The sequence below is a fragment of the Cotesia glomerata genome, linkage group LG1, assembly GCF_020080835.1.
Source record: "Cotesia glomerata isolate CgM1 linkage group LG1, MPM_Cglom_v2.3, whole genome shotgun sequence".
NCBI lineage: Eukaryota > Metazoa > Arthropoda > Insecta > Hymenoptera > Braconidae > Cotesia > Cotesia glomerata.
Window position 1 is genome coordinate 30,524,862 of NC_058158.1, and position 18,544 is coordinate 30,543,405.

The window sequence follows — 18,544 nt, forward strand, 5'->3', positions numbered from 1 at the left end:
AAAGTTGACAGCTCGCTCCTTGTACTTTATACATATATATAGTTATTTTGTATTTTTTATACACGAGGGCTCATGACAAGGGTTAGACACACCCTTCAAATATTTTTTTACCGCATGAACCTGGTCACGTTGTCATTTTTGAGGCCAATAAAAGTATACTTTTATTTAGTCGATAAAACTTAAAAAAAAAACTGATCACTTAAAGTCACATATTTAAATTGATACAATATAAAAGAAAAAAAAAATTTATTTCCATTCACACTTGTTCGTTGTTAACAGATTTGATTTCAACTTAACTTTTTATTCAGTGCGAGGCTGATAAAGCGAGTGTAGTTGTAAGACAATGGGTAGTAATAATAAATATCAGAGGACAAAATGACAACAAACAGAACAGTATATTTTGTAAAATAGGGCTTGAATGAAATGAAATTTAGGATATATATTATATATTATATAGTATAGTAGGCAGGATGATGAATTTGGGTTAGGTAAACGTGCGTAGCAAGTTGTGAAGAGTATTTCAATTGACGCGTAGAGGAGCGATACGCGCTGGCAATATTCAATGAATCTGAAAATCAAACTCGAGAGTCGAGTACTCGAGTAAAGAGAGATTTTTAAATAAGAGAATAGAATTTAGTTGTGTGTATGCGTGAGGCTGGAAACCCGTTGTCGTTAATATACGCAATGCGCGTGCTTCAATGCCTTTCAAATTGTGTCAACCCTTTTTTGTTAACCGAATACAACAGATTCGACAGTACTGCCGAAAATTCACTTTAATATTTTTTATTTAATTATGATACAAAGTATTTTGACTGACAATACAAAATATCGATGTACAAAATTAACTTTTAAATGTAAAAAAAATATTGTTTATTGAGTATTAGAAAAAAGTTTTTTTAGTTAGTTTAATATGATAACAAGTTTTCAATTCAATGCATACTTTATTCATTCATACAAAATAAATCATAAAGTAATAACTAAATATATTTTTAACATACTTGTTTTTATTTTTTATATGAGACGTTTACATTTTTATAGTTAGAACTATCAATTAATTTATTGTTATCATGTATCAATATTATTGTTGTTATTGTATTAATAACAATAGTAATTATTATTTTTTTAATATTTTAACATTCTCTCAGTTGTTAATTATTTTTTATCAATAATTATTAACGTAATATTCTATCTACTTAATAATCTCTTTCTTAGTTAATAAATCTTAATGAATTATACTCTGAAAAAATATCGTTACTGTACATAAAAACTATATTACAGTCAAAGTGACAGCTTATTAAAACCGTCAATTATTATTATAATTATTTTATCTTAAAACTCCTAATGTAATTTTTTATCCAGAATTTAAAAATTCCGACATCCCATTTGTCATTCAATTAAATTTATATTATTATTTAATTCACTAAATTTAAAATGAGCTTTATCTTTCTAATTTAATCTTTCTCAGTATAGTAATTTCATTATCATTATAATTTGTAAGTCAATTTAATTAACTCATTAATTACTAAGCGAGATTAGTCTTTTGAAAGTGTCAAATAACGTTATCAATTTATTTAAACTGTCAGTATTTACAAATGAATTTACAAATGCGATCCGGTCGCATTTACCTGCAGCATTTATTATAAAACTGCTTTGTTAGTATTTACACTTCATCATTATTCTATTATTATCGTCTATATTATAGTTATTATTATTAATTAATTAATTAATTAGTTATTTTCGTTATTTAGTTTTAATTTTATTAAATTATTGTATGGTTATTATACTATAGAACGCATTCATAAAAGCAGTCTCATCTTACCTGTCATGACAAAGTCTTTATTTTGAATTTATATTTATTATTTGTGTCGTAACAAAACTTTAGAATAATTTTATTGTTTCGTTTTAAATTTATCGTAATCTAATAATTGTAAAAAAATAAAGCACAAATCCCGAATAAAATAACAGACAAAATAAAAAAAATAATATTAATAAAAATAGCTTTGCGTCTGTACTGAGAAATGTTAAATCAATGGTACTGATGTGTTTATAAAGAAATACTTGGTATATTACCGATCGATATGTGATTGCTGAACAAAGCATTGTAAATATAACATACAAGTTCTATTTCGTCGTCATTCTAAATTGAATTATTGTATGTTCGTCCATTATATTTATTTATTCACATACTTTTTTTATTATCGATTTACAAAACCAAGCAATTTTATCAATTCATACCCTACGAAACGAGAAATAAAACTTTAAAAATCAAATCATAATATAATAATTACATCGACGTCGCTACGATTAGACGTAATACTCGTTTATGTCGAGCGCGTCGGATTCGCGCCCCTATACGCAGCTCTCTTGAGTAGAAATCAGTGGTGTGCGTACGGTAACGACTTCACGGGGATGATGGTGCTGCTTGGTGCCTATTGTCGCGATACTACTGTTGGAATCTTGCAGCAGAGGACTGCTGATTTGATTTATTTTGTTTGGCTGACAAATTTGGTCTATTTTCGGGGGTCGCGCATTGTGGTCTATACACGCGTATACGGTGGCTTCTTTTATGTAAGGTTTACCCCCGACTAGCACTCCTCCGCCGCTCCCGACTCCGCTGCCGCCGTTACTCCCACCGAATCCGCCGATGCCCGACAGGCTGCCGCTCAAACACGTGAGTTTTGATTCCACCGTTGTTGACAGGGTCGTTGGTCGGGCTAGACACAATTCGGCATAAGTAACTTCCCCTGTTAGCTATAACAAAGTTATAAAAATAATCAAGTTGATTAAATTGAAGATATTAACGTGGTCTAATGGAAAGAGGGAATTGACATGATAGAATATTAAATTTGTAATGATAAATTTTACTTTTCTATTTAGAAATTCATCTTTGTGTTTTTATTTGTTTTATACTTAATGATTTTATTTTTCAAAGCTTATCACAAATAAAAGATTTCGAAAAAAAAAATTTTATTCATAATGATAAAAAATAAAAAAAATAGTTATTTCAAATTATTTGATTTTTAATAAACTTTTGAAGAAATAAGCGATGGTTTAGAACGAATCTACTCATGAAAATTTAAGACAATAATTATTATTATTGTATAATAAATTTGATATCACAATTTTTCATTGTATTAGCCAAAAATAGGTGGAGCTGTGATCGCCCTAAAACCACTTTACAAGATAAGTTTAAAGTGCTCCAAATAAGCTAAAGTTACCCTGAGCAAAGATTGGCTGTAACAAGAATAAAGTTATTTTGATTGTTTAAGCAAGGGTCAAATTTTATTATTCTAAATTTGTTACTTAAAAAAGTGAAAAATACACAATGTAAAACGAAAACTAGGTATTTTAATTAAAAAAGCTTTTCCGGTGATAAATGTCGACGAATGAATAATAGAATAATACATGAGTGAAAGTATAAAATATTCATTGAATGTGTATAAAATTAATGACACATCAAATTGTCAAAGTGCTCAATGTAATGAATAATGAATTATCAAGAGCTTTGTTAAATAATTCAATTATATAAGTATGTTTATATTTCACATTCCTTTTTCCATTATTAAATATAAGCTCAAACTGACGGTAATATAATCAGCTAAAGTGCAATTAAATTGAATCGTAAATGTTAATAGGGATTGTTAGATGCTAATAAAAATAATAAAAATAATAATAATAATACTTATACAAGAATTTAAACTTACCGGCAAAGTGGGATAATTGGTATAATCGTTATGCGAATAAGTATTAAGAGTCTGAAGATGATTCCTCTGTTGTATAGGCAGTGAAGTGGTAGAAATTTCATCGGGAGTTGGTTGAGCAGCTAATGGAGTACCAGCTGTTGAGCCAGTTAATTGGTAATCTGAATCTTCCAATTAACAATAGCAGGGAAAAAATAACAAAAAAAAATATTATATGATACGCTGTTGCGTTAAATTTAATTCCGGAATAAAGTATATTCAATGTAAGTACATAGGGAAGACTAGCACGGGAATGATTGCTTATTATTTGTTAGTGCTTATCAATATTAAATTACGGTAATGGAGCCGACTTCAAGTCCTGCTTATTTAGGTCAAATTCTGATATTCTAAATCTTCATTAATATTGTTCTTTCCATAAAATTTACGATAAAATCAATTTTATTGGATTACAGTCTCGAAGTTTGGTATACAAAAGCATGCTTCAAGCTCATCTATATATACCTACATAGATGGGTAATTATTTAAGATGTTCAGCTTACGTGACTTTAATATTTAATAGTCTATTGTGTTGCACAAAGCACTAAAAATAGCTAGTTAATTTCAAAGTTTTTAATTCAATTAAATGCAATATCAATATCTAACTCCGGGTAGTAACAAAACTTTTTTTTTATATTTCATTTTTGATTTAATTATCAATTTTAGGGAAAATCTTTCAATTTAATTTAAAAAAAATTTTTATTTTTTGATGAATGTAAAGATTAATTAATTTCTCAAAAATTGTTGTAATAAAATTTTTTAGATTATTAATTTTTCAAATAATTGATAATTCAAATATTTCATGAATATATTTTGAAAAAGATTAATAATCAACAAAGTTTAATTAATACATTTCTCAAAATAATCATTATTTATTTTATTTTAAATGAAAAATGAAAAATTTTTAAATTAAATATTTTGTAACTATGATTTAAAAGTTTTCAAGTCTTCCCTATCTAATAAAAAAACATTAACAATATAATTTTCTATACCTTTATTCGTTGGAACAACGTCTGGATTCCGATCATCAGTGTCGTACAAATCTTCCGAGCTGGGCGCGGTCGCCTTTTTCAGCGGTAAATCACCAGGTCTGTGAGCTCGCCTGTCACTGCGAACTTTCAATGCACCCAGAATGACAATTGTGATGATCAGCAGCGCCGCTACAAGCCCAATAAGTACTCCAAGTAGCGGTGTTATCTCGAACGGCACCTGGGTACCTGAGGACAAAACGCGCACTACTCTCGTGCAATTACCCCTCGTGTAAACAGGATCATCTTAAAAGGTTAAATGAAATATTTATTTTGAATTATTCAAAAATTGTTCCAAGTATATACTTTGTGTTACTTGTGTACTAACGGTTTGATTACTTATAAAAAATTAAGTAAGAGTGTTTGTCTATATAATATAATATAATATAATACTGTCGTCTTACTCGTAAAAGCTTAAAAAAGCCTTAGGTGATCTATACTTATACTGCAGGCAGGACTTTTATCCTATCCTTTAGTTCTTATGACCCGTATTTTTACTTTTTCGTGTCTCGGACGCTTGCCTCGGAAAACTCTATAACGTACAAGATATTAAAGCTTTTGTCGTCATGAGCCTGGAGTGCAGATTAATTTTTAATCGCGGCACAAGTACACTAAGATGCCATCCTGATGGATGAAGTTATTTAACGTTCGTTCGAAGTCGTGTCTCGAGTAATAGCTCCACTTATTTTTTTGTTCTAAGATATGAGTTGTAGTTTAAAATAATGACAATAATAATGAAAGGAAAATAAAGAAATTATAAGATTAATAAAGGTCAAGTTTTATTCGATTTTTTAAATTTATTATTTTTTACTTCTATTATTATTGTCATTATTAACACAACTAAGTAAATGAATATGTAAATCCATGTGCATTATTTTTCTCTATACTCGAATGGGGTAGATATATATGAGCAAGTTTTTAAATAAATTAAAATAATAATTACTTTTAATATTTATTCATGTAAATATCACGTGTGTAGTGTCGAAGTGGGGTATGTTGGTAAAGTATACAGTGATGTGGAAGCCGAAGAATGCACTCAGCAAGAGATTGAGAAATTCCGGAAACTAGATTAATCCAGAAATTGAGTAATGTTCTGTTCCGGTGCTCTAACGAAGAGCATACTGATTGTTGAAGGAATCACGATGTATATACATAAAAATATAGATAGATAAATTTATTATTTTAATTAAAGAGAATGGAGAACACAGAGCTCAAGTTACAGAATATGATAGAATTATGTTTTGAGACCGGGATAACTAAAATTGAGTAATTCGTAATTAGTTTTGTTAATAAGCTCATAATTAAATTAATAAGAAATTGGGTCAGAGCGGTAGTTGAAGGTTCGTGAGCTTGGAAAATTTAGTTCTCTATTTTAACTATCTGGAATATTTATGAGGGTGAATTTCTGTAACTGTTATATAGAATTTTAAATAATTTTATGATTTTTAAAGCTTAATAAGATTTGACGAAAATTTCAATGCGAATCATTATTATTATTTAATTAGAGTGCTTTACGATCGAAACATTTGTTTCGCTTTCTTCCTGCAACTATTTTTAGTATAATACGTTTATTATTTCATAAACTAACATAATTCGTATACCATTTTACAGATAATTTAATGGAGAATAATTCTATAACTTTCAAAAATCGGTTTCATGTTATAGAAATGAAAAAAAAAATCATTAAAATAAGCTAAATAAAATTTTGTCGTTTCAAATCTCGGTAACGTGAGAATAAATCCATGATCTACGTTATTATTATTATTATTATTATTATTATTATTTCTTTTTATAGACTCATTTTGAGCTTGAAGAATTTGGTATCTCAAGTAGCCTTCTAATACTTCGTCGTTTAATTATAATGAATAAAAAAAAACGAAATTTGAATTTTATTTGCCACAAGTTGCTATCTAGAGGATAGTGAGGTTAGAAAAACTGTATACTAGCGGTAGCAATAGTATCGTGAATGGCACCTGAACGGATCGTGATGGTTGCTATCCAGACTGCTACTCGTAGCTCTACGGATTGTACCCGTAACGATACACTCGTTATAATACAGTTTTGATGGTGTCAAGCAGAAAACTTTTTTTTCAGTGCAATGCAGTCTTTAGTTGGTTCATTTTTTATGATTTACGTATCCGAACGGAAGAGAGCATTCAATTCGTGTAAAAACAATTCTATTCGCGGCAAAATTGTAAAGAACTTTGGTATCGAAAATTAGCTTTTTCGTATTAATTCTGATAGAGAATATCCTATTGAGAAAGATAAGTGAGGCTTACCAGTCTGCTTTTCAGCGATTTTTAAAGTAAACCCTTCGAGTTTAATGGCTTCACTTCGGCCTTTAGAGTTGTAGGCATATAGCTTCATCATAAGCACCTTGTCCGGTTCTAAGTTTAGAACAGTGAAGGATGCGTTCTCCCGACTAGTAATGTTGGCTTGGAGCATACCCGTATGTTGATCATAGACCTCCAGAAGAAAATTCTGAGGCTGGCCACCGTCGAAACCCGCAGAACACTCTACAGATAACGAGTCTGTTGTTTGATTCGTCAAAGTGCAGTTGTACGGCGCTTCCGGTTTACCTGAGGAAAGTTTAAAAATTTTCTTGTATTGAGATCAAATACATTGATAATAATAATAATAATAATAAAAATGGAATAAATTCATCAGACAGCTGAAGTACTTAAACGTCTACCGGTGATGGAATCGCGGGGATTTTTTAAGCTAAAGTGCAAGCGCTGATGTATGTGATGCATTCATCGGTGGATATGTGTATGGATGTTTATGTAGTACAATACCTGCCGGTATGATGTGAAATATGCAGGCGTTCATCTGCTGGCCCGCTGTATTGCTTGCCCAACACAACACCGTACCATAGTCCATTTCAGTGACGGGCTTGTATGTGAGCACACTCTGTGTATGACGGGTTGAATTCCTGTAACGTGCCTGCGGCACATCTACCATTTCCTCGGTGTTGTTGAATGCCCAACGAAAGTTGTTTGGTGGCGGGTAAGCTTCCACTCGGCAGGCAACCTTCGCCTCTTCGAGTCGTGCCACACCGTAGATTCGTTTCTGATCTGGTATGCAGATTGGTTTATCTACACACAAAAATAAAGATAAAAGTTAAATTTAATTTCTCAAAACAAATCAAATAAATAAATTACTTTTTTTTACACGTTATTTTTCCTGACATACACTCACGGCTTTTATTAGCGTTATATTTGTGTTTAATTTAATGAGCAAATTTTGATAAATATACTTGATATTGAGTTCGAAAAAATTTAATTGTATTAGTAGTGCTCTAGCCATATTTAGATGAAAAAATTGAAAAAATTCTGTTTGTTAATTAAATTCGCGGACTTATCAATACATTTTCCCTTTAATTAATTTACTACTATACCCGGGATAAAAAACACTAAAAATTGAACCAGGACGATTAAATTAAAATTAATAAAATGTCACTCATTTCTACTAGGGTCATATTTCAAGTCTTCTGTGTCATATTACTGAAATTCAGATTTCTTTTGTTTTTTAAATGTAAAGTTTGAAATTAGTAAATCAGTTTATACTTTACTTAGAATTACTTATAGTCCAGTTAACTCAATTACTTGCGAATTTTGTTACAGATACTGAGTAACAGAGTAGATATTTTGTAGCATATTTTTTCATACTTTGTGATTACATTTACGTTTCGGTTATTTTGACAAGAGATTTAACTAAATTTTTAGCTGAGTATCGACCTAGGGTAGAAGTACCGTTTGTGGCCAGTGTACCTTTTTTGGCCACTTTAATTTCAAATTATTGTATAAATATTTCTATAAGCGCAAGACGTTATGAATTCAATTTGTATAAAGTTACTAATTCATAAATTCTATAAAAATTCTACTTGAATAGTTAAATTTTTTACAAATTAACGAAAATGTCAAGTGGCCAAAAATGATCTTAAAATGACCAAAACCGGTACTTCTACCCTACATATTAAATATTCGGTTTTTTTTAGCCCGCCGAGCAGTTGAGGTAGTGTTTTATTTTCAACTAATCGAAGTCAAGCAATTTTTTAACTTTAAATGCCTTTATAATACTCATATTGCACTTATTGTGAAATTCTAAAGGGCAAATTTTATTTTTTAATTTTTTTATTTGTATTAAAATGAGCCCGTGAGGCGTGCACTTTTGAGTCTTAAAAATTTTTCTATAAATTACCCTACATAATAATCGTATACCTGCATTCATTTAATAAAATTGTACATTTTAGTACAGTAGAACGAACTATTTTAGATTTAACAATAATTTAATGCTCTACTAATGAAAAAAAACTTTTCTCATATAAAAGTTGGAATAGAAATAGATTATTTATCATTTATCGATGCAACACGTAATGCCAATATACATAATTGACATCAGTATATTTAATTCAAGATAATGTAAAATTTAAATAATTTTTGCAGCAATTCTCTCGATATACGAATTGAAATGTATGCGCTATAAATAATCATTAAAAGAATTAATTTCAAAGGTATTAATGATAGCCACAGGTAAACGAAATGCACGTTAATTTAGTAATGTACACGGTGGTATACTAATTTACATTCCTCGCACTGAAATATCAATAGCGCAAAGCAACTGGGATTCTGCGTAGCAATATTGATGAGAGTCCATTTACACCTGTAGATATATCGATAAATATACATACACCCACATTTATAATAAGCATATATCGATAGCTTGTATTTACTCGTGGTGGTACGCGGGTCATTTGTAAAATAAAAGACCGTGGTGAGGGATGAGAGCGAATGATATCGGGACAACACAGTTACAGGATGAGTAGAGACTGTGACAACGTATTCAGTGGATCGAATTACTGGATGGTATGAGGACAGTGAAGTAGTAGAGAATGAGATGCGGATAGAAGAGCCTTGATCAGCTTTAACAAAGGACTAATTTTAGGCATCTATACGGCAGCTCATTTCGGGACCACCACTAGCGGCGTCATTAGCCTTTATAGTGTATACCTATATATACTTATAAATATCACCACATACGTGAAGTGATGGGCTTGTACGAAGTGTTGGAAAGTAGCTTTAATGTGTACGTGGGATAGGATCTGATAAAATTAACTAGGAAAGAGTAACTTTTAGTCTAGGTGAGTGGAGGCGGAGCTCGTAAACTTAACAAGTGAAAACAGGGTTTACGGATAGTACATTTATTAAAACTACTGTTGAACAGACTTATAGAACTGAAACGAGTGCTTTTTTAGCACAGTGGTATCGTATGTATTTTATTTGCAGTTTTAGTATTAGTATGGGGGATAGTAAGGGAAAGCTAGGGTGGTAGGGTTGGGTATGAGGATTTGAAAAGTAAGCGGTGAATAAAAGAGGCGGAGGTGAAGGTGGTCTAAAGCCAACCACCCAACCAATGCAGTCGTGTGTTTCCGTTATTTCCCACAAGATCGATGACCATTATTTCCGCGTTCGAATAGTTTCGCCGGACAGGAAAAGTTCGTTGGCACGGAATAATTTGTCTGCTCAGTTTAGTCATGTCACTATGACTATTTTTTTTTTTTTACTTTCATAACATTATGATATATTGCAGTTTTTACACAACTTTCAATTTACGGAGCATAATAATTTATTTTATTTTAGTTTCATTACGAGCTCTGTAATGCATTAGTAAACATATTGTCTGGTATTAATCATAAGACTTGGTAAATGATTTATATTTATGACTGGGATATTAATTTCAGAAAAAAAGAAGGAATATTTGTATTGTAGTTGTTTAAATAATTGAAATTAACTCTGGAAATATTATTTTTTAGAATAACATTTGTATTCATTTTAATTGAGTGTCAAAATAACAGTTTAATTAAGCTAAGTTACACTGTAAAAAATTGGGAGTGAATTCCACTCAGGTGGGATAATATTAATCAAAAATCATCCATTCCGCACTTATTTTTCAAACACTTTACAGTGTATCGTAGTAATGATACACAAACATTTACAATAAACGTATAGTAATGATAATTATAATCAATCAATCGTTAAATTAATCGGTTATTTAGTTTTCAAGTGTTTCGTAATGTTATAAAGTTATTGTTCAATATTAAGTATTAATTAATAGAGTATTTACTCGAATTAATATCTCTTTATAATTAATCATTGATTTAATGCAATTGAATTACTCGAGTTTATTATTTATTTATGGCTCAATTAAGTCATATTTCACTTCAACTATTGTATCATAAATATTATTTTTAAATTATTTGAGATAAAATCTCTTTAAAATTTCGTAACAAAGCTTAACAATTTATTCCTTTATTATTGTGCAATAAAAAATTAATATTTCTGTAAAAATACGCTTGAAAGTTATTAATTTTTTATGAACTTTGACTTTAAAATTTCAAATATAATCGTTTGACGCTTTATGACGTGCAATTTTCTAAATTGTTCGTTACAAATTGAGTAGATGGAAAATATTGTTGCTGGGTAAAAATATAGATATATTTTATATAATAGTTGATTGTGATAAACAAGAGAAAAAGACGTGTACTTACACATTATTTTAAGCTCGACGGTATCGCTGTAGCCATCACCCTCGACGTTTGAAGCGACACACTTGTAATTACCCGCTTGAAAACGATTTACTTTTCTTAGCGCCAAGCTATAATGTTGTACGATAACACCTTTTTTAGCATTATTATGAATCTCCACTCCCTGAAATAAAATAACAACATGAGATTTTATTTTTTTTTTTATCACAAAATTGATTAGTGATTCATTATACATAACATATGTGTATACAGGGGTTAATCGAATTATGTGGTGAGAAAAATTTAATGATTGAATAAAAAAACAAATAGCTGACATTGGTGTTACATACATTGTGTTTCCACACGACTTTGTAGGCTTCTGGATTAGCTCGTACTTTGCATTCAAAATATACGTCATCGCCCTCTTCGATGTCGTCGGGATTCATTTTAGAACCCAGCTCTAGTCGAATTATCGGTATGACTGCAAATAAAATAAATTTTTGTTTATATTGTGCCTCAAAAGTTTTTTTTTAACATCAAATAAAATTTTTTAACACAATATATGATTCAGGATCAAGTTCTATATTATGTTATACATCAACATGTGACAGGAAATAATAATATCGTTATGAGCGATCATACACATCAGAACATAATCCAAGATCTTGGTTATTTTTTTATTATTTCAAGAAATAGTATACTATGATACTTATTAATATCTATATAAAAATTATGTTGTAAGTCAAGAATAAATTTGTTCGATTTATATATAGTTGATATATTTGATTGCGCCTCATGTTTTATAAAGTGAGAAAAAAAAAAATTATTGACCAGTTTAATTTTGTTATTTGTCAAGAAAATTTCATAAATCCTTTTAACAATTTTTTAATGTTCAAAAGTTACACTATGATTTTTAACGAACCAAAAAAATATATCAAGCTTACAAAAGAAAAAAATAATTTTTTTTTTTTTCATAAAATAATTCTAATATAAATTTTTTTAAAAACCAATTAAATAAGGATATCCGTTTTCAGTTTTAAATTAAAAAAAAATCCACTTTAATTAGTTACCAATGAAAAGTTAAAAACCGTTATGAACTATCAATTCAATTTCGATCGTTAGCCTTCTATTGTAGTGATGATAAAACTAAAAATGAAAAATAGTAATATTGATTACAAAAAAAAAAAAAAAAAAAAAAAGCAAAACATAAATTTCACGAAATAGCCTTGGGGCAAGTCGATCCCTGCTTTATTGTTTTTTCTACGAGCGTTCTTTGTAATAACCTCCATTTATGGGGATTAATTATCTCCATGTGATGAAAAATTTGATCTCAATCATCAGTGCTGGAAAAATGGAATTTGAATGAAATATAACAGTGAATTTTTATTTAGTTCCTTTATGTATGGATCCACATTCATAAACGCTGGAGCATCACTTTGAAATACCGTTTTCACTCTTATTCCGACGCGCACGTGTGTAATGCGAATGAGTGAGCGAGCGAGGAAGCGAGCAAGCGAGTGAGTAAATATATACCGGGGGGTTTCTAGTACCATGCGTTTGACCGAATAAATCCAGATCTCCGGCTAGTTCCATTTTCCCGTTGACATCTCGTTATTTCGATTACATTCTCGTTGTTATCCACGTTATCTCTTTCAATGGCCAACGCGGGAATGAGAAACTTTCTCGCTCTCTATACTACATAGTATATACTATTCAACGTTTTCAATAGTCATGACATTTTTACGTATATATAATATATATATATATATATATATATATATATATATATATATATATATATATATATATACATTCATAGATATACAAAAAAATGTTATGGAATTTTTTTACTCTACATTTTGACATTCGGGGATACACTCATAGTAGCAACTATATGAAACAAGTTCAAATATTCCGACAATCGCTCTTTTAATCACTTTACAAATGAATTTTACTCTTTCATTTTTATTTTATCAATCACATCACTCTGTACAATATATATGGATTTACGATATATATATATAGGTGGGTATACTCACAAAATACATTTAGTTTCCAAGTGTCCTCTTCGAAGCCACCCTCGACTTTTGGATTTTCAGCTCTACATGTTATACTTTTATCGTGATCATCCCGTGTCGGTTGAAATGATAAAGTTGAAGTTGTCATATTTCCATTTTCTGATACCTGAAATATAAATGATTTTTTTTACAGAAATTATTCATAAATGTTATACATACATGATTAAAAGTGTGTATCAAAAATGCACAAGCTGATACTAAAACTGTACCAGCACGAATATTGAATAAATATATTTTTAATTTATACCATTCAAAGATTGGCGAATTTTATAATTAAATATCTATTTATACAGATAAACCATCAAATCTCTTAACAGCATATTTAATGAACATTCCTTCAATGAAAAGTGATCGTAATTATCGGTCACGTTATTACATAATTTATGTTTATATTTTTTTTACTATCATTTTAGTAAGAATTTAAACAAATGAGCAACATTCTATTTAAATAGTATTTGAGCTATTTAACAGTTGATAAGTATGTGTCCTATTTAATTAGTTATGACTGGAACTTTTTTTAAATTTTTATTTTTTAAAATATGAAAATGAAACGATGTAAATTTTATTGTAACAATTCTGTCCTCTTTAATTTATATGGAATTAATTATTTAATTTCTTGTTAAATTAGTCTACTTCATAACCATTAATTCATGCAAATTTGAACGCTCATTCCGTCCTCAATTAATTGAAACATAAATGTTTAATAACTGTTACAGAATTAAATAATTTCATTTAACCTTGTTCATATTTTAAACTTTATTAATGTAATGGAAGTGTTTACTCAATACAATCGTTTATTTCGATCTAACGTTTATAACTTCTTTATTTTTACAGTTATAATTTTTCATTTTTTTTATAAATATAAAATAAATAAAGGAAATATTCGTTTCCTGTAAATTAAAAATTGTCCCTTTAAATAGAAGCACGAATCTACTTTACTGATTCGATTTATTGGTATGATTTATTTAAACCACTATTTTATTCATTAAATTTCACGTTTAATTTAAATTCTACATATAATCTGATTGCTTTTACAGCTTTTAAAATTTGATAAGTTCGAACGATGTAATGTCATTCTCTTGATTGACATATTAGATTTTCGTAAAATTACAATTTATTTATACCCATTTTTTTATAAATTTTAATGGCTATCTAATAAAAAAATTATTGAAATATCTATCCAGTATTAATTTCTATATTTAGTTTTAAACATTCCTTAATTATCGTTGATTCATCCAAAAATTTATTTCGAAAGTATATGTAATTATATCTTTAAACTTCTATGAATTCTAACTACTTAAACTAACTAAAATAGTTATTTTTATAGTTGGATTAATTTACATGTCATTTCATTTCATATTAATTTGCTCATTATTTATCATTTTATTTTATTTTAAATACTTGACACTGCTATTATATCCAATACCTGCGATAATTAATAATTTGCAGTTATCTTTTTTTAAATTGTGACGCTTAACTCTATTGTAATAATTATTATCGACTTATATATACGTACATCCCAGTGGATATTTTGTTATTGGATTTATTAAGCTTTTCAACCTCAACAACCCTCGTCACCTGTCACATTTAGTCTATAAACTTTTCTAAGCAGTGTGAAAATCGCATAATAACTCAAGCTGTTAGATAAAATCAAGTAAAAATTTTTTCAGAAAATAAATCAATTCAACTTTGAAGGCGACAATCAAAATTAATAATCGGCGACAGAAAAATAAATTTGAAAAAATTAAAAATCGGTTCTGATAAAAATAATTTAAATTAGAATTATAAATAAACTCTTTCATAAATTAATAGTACAAATAAAAAACAGAGATTAAATAAAAAAATAATAATAAATTTTGAGAAAAACAAGCTTTCTGCCTATATGTCGGTATTTACCTATACAACGTACAGGAGGATATTGGGACGTATTGTTGTTATGAATATCGGTAAAGTCTACTGTAGATAGTTATTTGTAATGCCAAATGCTCGTAGCGTACATACATACATACATATAACATATTTCTGTAGTTATAGGCTAGTATGTGATGCGAGCACAATTCGGGCATGAAAATCATGTATGATCGCGTGGTTCAACGGATTTATACGCAATAACACAGCACACGAATCTAAAATTTCATCTGGATATTAACGAAATGGCGTAAAAAATAAAAATAAAAAAAAATACGTAAATTTCAGTGAGATACTGGATATTCACGTGGGTATAATAGCGGATGATTTAATACGCAAAATAGATCGATAAATAAATTGATCGCTAGATAAACTGAGGGATCGAAGAGAGTTATTGTGAGAGAACGAAAAACATCCAAAATAACAACACAATGAAATACAAAAATTGACAAACAATGGACAAAATAATGGACATATTTATGCGTGTGTGTGTGTTGAATATGGAAGAGTAGCAGTAATACCTGTAGGTATATTTATAGTAAGAGAAGAGTTATTATAATTTAATATGAGTGAATCGTGAAAAGAGGAAGAGGAAGAGGCTTGGATGGTAGGTGGTGGAGGACAGAAAATCAGGGGGAAGAGGAGGATCACGAAAGCATCGGTTATCCAGTAATTGTACCATAGCGTGTTCAAGGCAGACGCTAATGGCAACGATGCAAATACCGATACCGTGTTCTAATGCTAGTGATTTCAAGCTACGATCAAAGTTTTAAAACATACGTGTGATGTGTTTTACGTGCACACTGAACCCAACACACGTATATGTATAACATATATACAACACCAGTCGATTCTATAATACGCCTCGTTTTACTAATTTTTTGTCGCTAGTTGTTATTATTTAAGTATTTTTATTTTTTAACACTACCGTTCCATATTTGAGGCAGGTATGTCTTTCGACACCTGCCTATATGATACTTATTCCCGGCGGGCATAAAACCCTAATTTTCTCCTCGGCCAACATCCGAAAAATACCGCGAATATTGAGAGACGTTTATTCAGTGATAAAAAAAAAAAAAAAAAAGTTCGAGAGTTAAAAAAAGATAAAATGTAATTTGAACGGTAATTTGGCGATGTTATTTTGTATTTAAATTAATAAGGATGTGTAATAAGCTCATTTGAAGTAATTGGATGATGAGGTGAGAGGGATTTTAAATATTTTTTAATCTTTAAGTTACCTTTTGAGTGGAGTTCTTCAGCAGCTTGCCCTCCATGTACCAGGACAGGTTGGCTGGTGGTCTTGAGCCGACGGTCATGCAGTTTATTTCGTACTTGCGGTCTGCACTTAGAGGTGCATGTTCGCTGCTAAGAATTGATACGCTTAATGGTCGTACTGGAACAGAAAAATCAAGATACTTAACATGTTATTTAAATCATTTTTTTTGAGGGATATGATGAATCTTTTTTTTGGTCAAATTATGGTTTTATTTTTTGCACTTCTCACAAGGCGAAGCGTTTGAGGTAGTGCTCTACTCTCAACTCGTCAAAATCAAGCAATTTTTTAACTTTAAATACTTTTATTATACTTATATAGTACTTATAAGATAATAAATGTACATGTATGTGTAGATAAAGACGAGTATCAACACATTAGATACTTCTAAAAAATATTTATTCATCAGTTAAACATAAAAAAAAGCCGTTTGAAAAAAAATTTTCTTAGACGTCAGTTAATCTGTATATGTGGATCCTCTGGTGGTCAAGATTACGAAAAAAATACCTGAAGAATCAGGACGATTTTTGTTTAAAACTTTAAACTCCAATTAGAGCTTGCGGATTGAATATGGCTGTCGAATTTCGTATTGTTTAATTATAATTAATAAAAAATTTAATTACCTGGATGTTTGTATATCTAAATATAAATGGATAAATATATAAATAAAAATAAAATAAAATACAGCTTTTAGTCGTTAAACTATAGTCGTTTCTCTATGAAATTGTTTTTTAATTTGAAAAATATGATTCCTTGGTTCTAACTTTGACATTAAGAATAAAAGTATGAGATGCAATGAAATTTGAATAGTTTTAAAATTATAATGGATGAATTTGAATGAAATTCATCTATAATAATTTCGTAGGAAATAAAATTTTTAGTGAAGCTAAATTTCTTGTCGAATCATAAGCTAACAAGTTGATCGTGTTATGCTGATTGATGAAAATTATTGTATACTTTTCCTCATCAAACAATTTAAAATAACAATATTTGCATAGTTGGCATTGCATGACACAAGTTGGAATAAAATTTATACAATACTACAATTAAAGTAAAACTAGTTATAAACGTGATTTAACCGCGATATTTTTTTATCTCGATTTAGATAAATATTATTGTACATATGTTAATGATACAAAAGCATGACTCGAATATGTACACTCGTTTATAGGTATTTTATTATACAATATTATACGAGAAGCCTTGTTACGTGATACCTTTGTAACGGTGATCATATTATTAAATAACGTGTAAGTTTATGCTTGGATATTTAAATTGCGAGTCGCGTCATTATACAGCTGGGATTCCAAAAATAAAGTGAAAGAGCTGTTTGTCTTTCCGCCCATTGTCTCGAAAGTCTGAAGTTACTTTTGGGCAATCGTAAACCGCCCCAGGTGTGTCTAGCTAAATTAGAAAAATAACGAAACAAAAAATGAAAAATGGAAAAAATAGTAGAGCAAGAGTTGTCTAAAAGTTAAGAAAGATGATTGAATCGTGATGAGCTTTTTCATTCAACTGAGGTTACCAATTGAAAATCAAACTTTTTATTCAAAATCCTTTTGTTTTTCAACGAAAAAATTTCAAAGTTGTCTTTGAATTTAAATATTTTATTATTTCACTGAATTTTTTCATTCTACACTGAGAAAACAGTTTGTTTGATTTAAATTCGTAGATATATTTAAAACAACAAAAAAATTTATTCAATATGAACGAATTTTGTTCATTCAAATTTGGATTACTTTAAACCAAATACAATTTTTTTTTGGTTTATTTGATTGAATTCGCCCATTTATTTCATTCAAATAAGATTTGTTAATAGTTAACAAATCTCGTTTGAAATAAATCAAGCGACGTTTGTGTCGCTACTGTCGCTATTTGAGTTATCGTAATTTTAATACCTTTATCGTTGCCTGTATAATTGAGTAATTTTGTGTATATACATAAATTTTTGATGAATTTAAAATTGAAAAAAAAAGATCAAAATCCAACTCGGATCT

The 18,544-nt window shown here is 29.3% G+C and overlaps 1 protein-coding gene and 1 long non-coding RNA gene across 7 annotated transcripts in view; one reads left to right on the plus strand and one right to left on the minus strand.

Annotated features, from left to right (window-relative positions):
- Positions 1 to 1,409: 1,409 nt before the first annotated feature.
- LOC123275439 (nephrin) overlaps positions 1,410 to 18,544 on the minus strand; it is a 221,775-nt gene continuing 204,640 nt past the window's right edge. For 3 of the 6 annotated variants that reach the window (XM_044743575.1, XM_044743578.1, XM_044743574.1), the window contains 9 exons: positions 16,513 to 16,667; positions 13,328 to 13,472; positions 11,639 to 11,769; positions 11,313 to 11,472; positions 7,561 to 7,860; positions 7,045 to 7,344; positions 4,730 to 5,011; positions 3,705 to 3,868; positions 1,410 to 2,751 (listed from right to left, as the gene is read on the minus strand). In XM_044743575.1, coding sequence (XP_044599510.1) covers positions 2,350 to 2,751; positions 3,705 to 3,868; positions 4,730 to 5,011; positions 7,045 to 7,344; positions 7,561 to 7,860; positions 11,313 to 11,472; positions 11,639 to 11,769; positions 13,328 to 13,472; positions 16,513 to 16,667 — 2,039 coding nt within the window. In that variant the 3' untranslated portion in view covers positions 1,410 to 2,349. The remainder of the gene's footprint in view (positions 2,752 to 3,704; positions 3,869 to 4,729; positions 5,012 to 7,044; positions 7,345 to 7,560; positions 7,861 to 11,312; positions 11,473 to 11,638; positions 11,770 to 13,327; positions 13,473 to 16,512; positions 16,668 to 18,544) is intronic. The other 3 variants (XM_044743577.1, XM_044743576.1, XM_044743579.1) reach the window with 3 other exon arrangements.
- The window catches only part of LOC123275440, a 93,752-nt gene continuing 90,983 nt past the window's right edge, over positions 15,776 to 18,544 (plus strand). The window contains exon 1 of the long non-coding RNA XR_006511683.1: positions 15,776 to 16,473. This is a non-coding gene — a long non-coding RNA (uncharacterized LOC123275440). The remainder of the gene's footprint in view (positions 16,474 to 18,544) is intronic.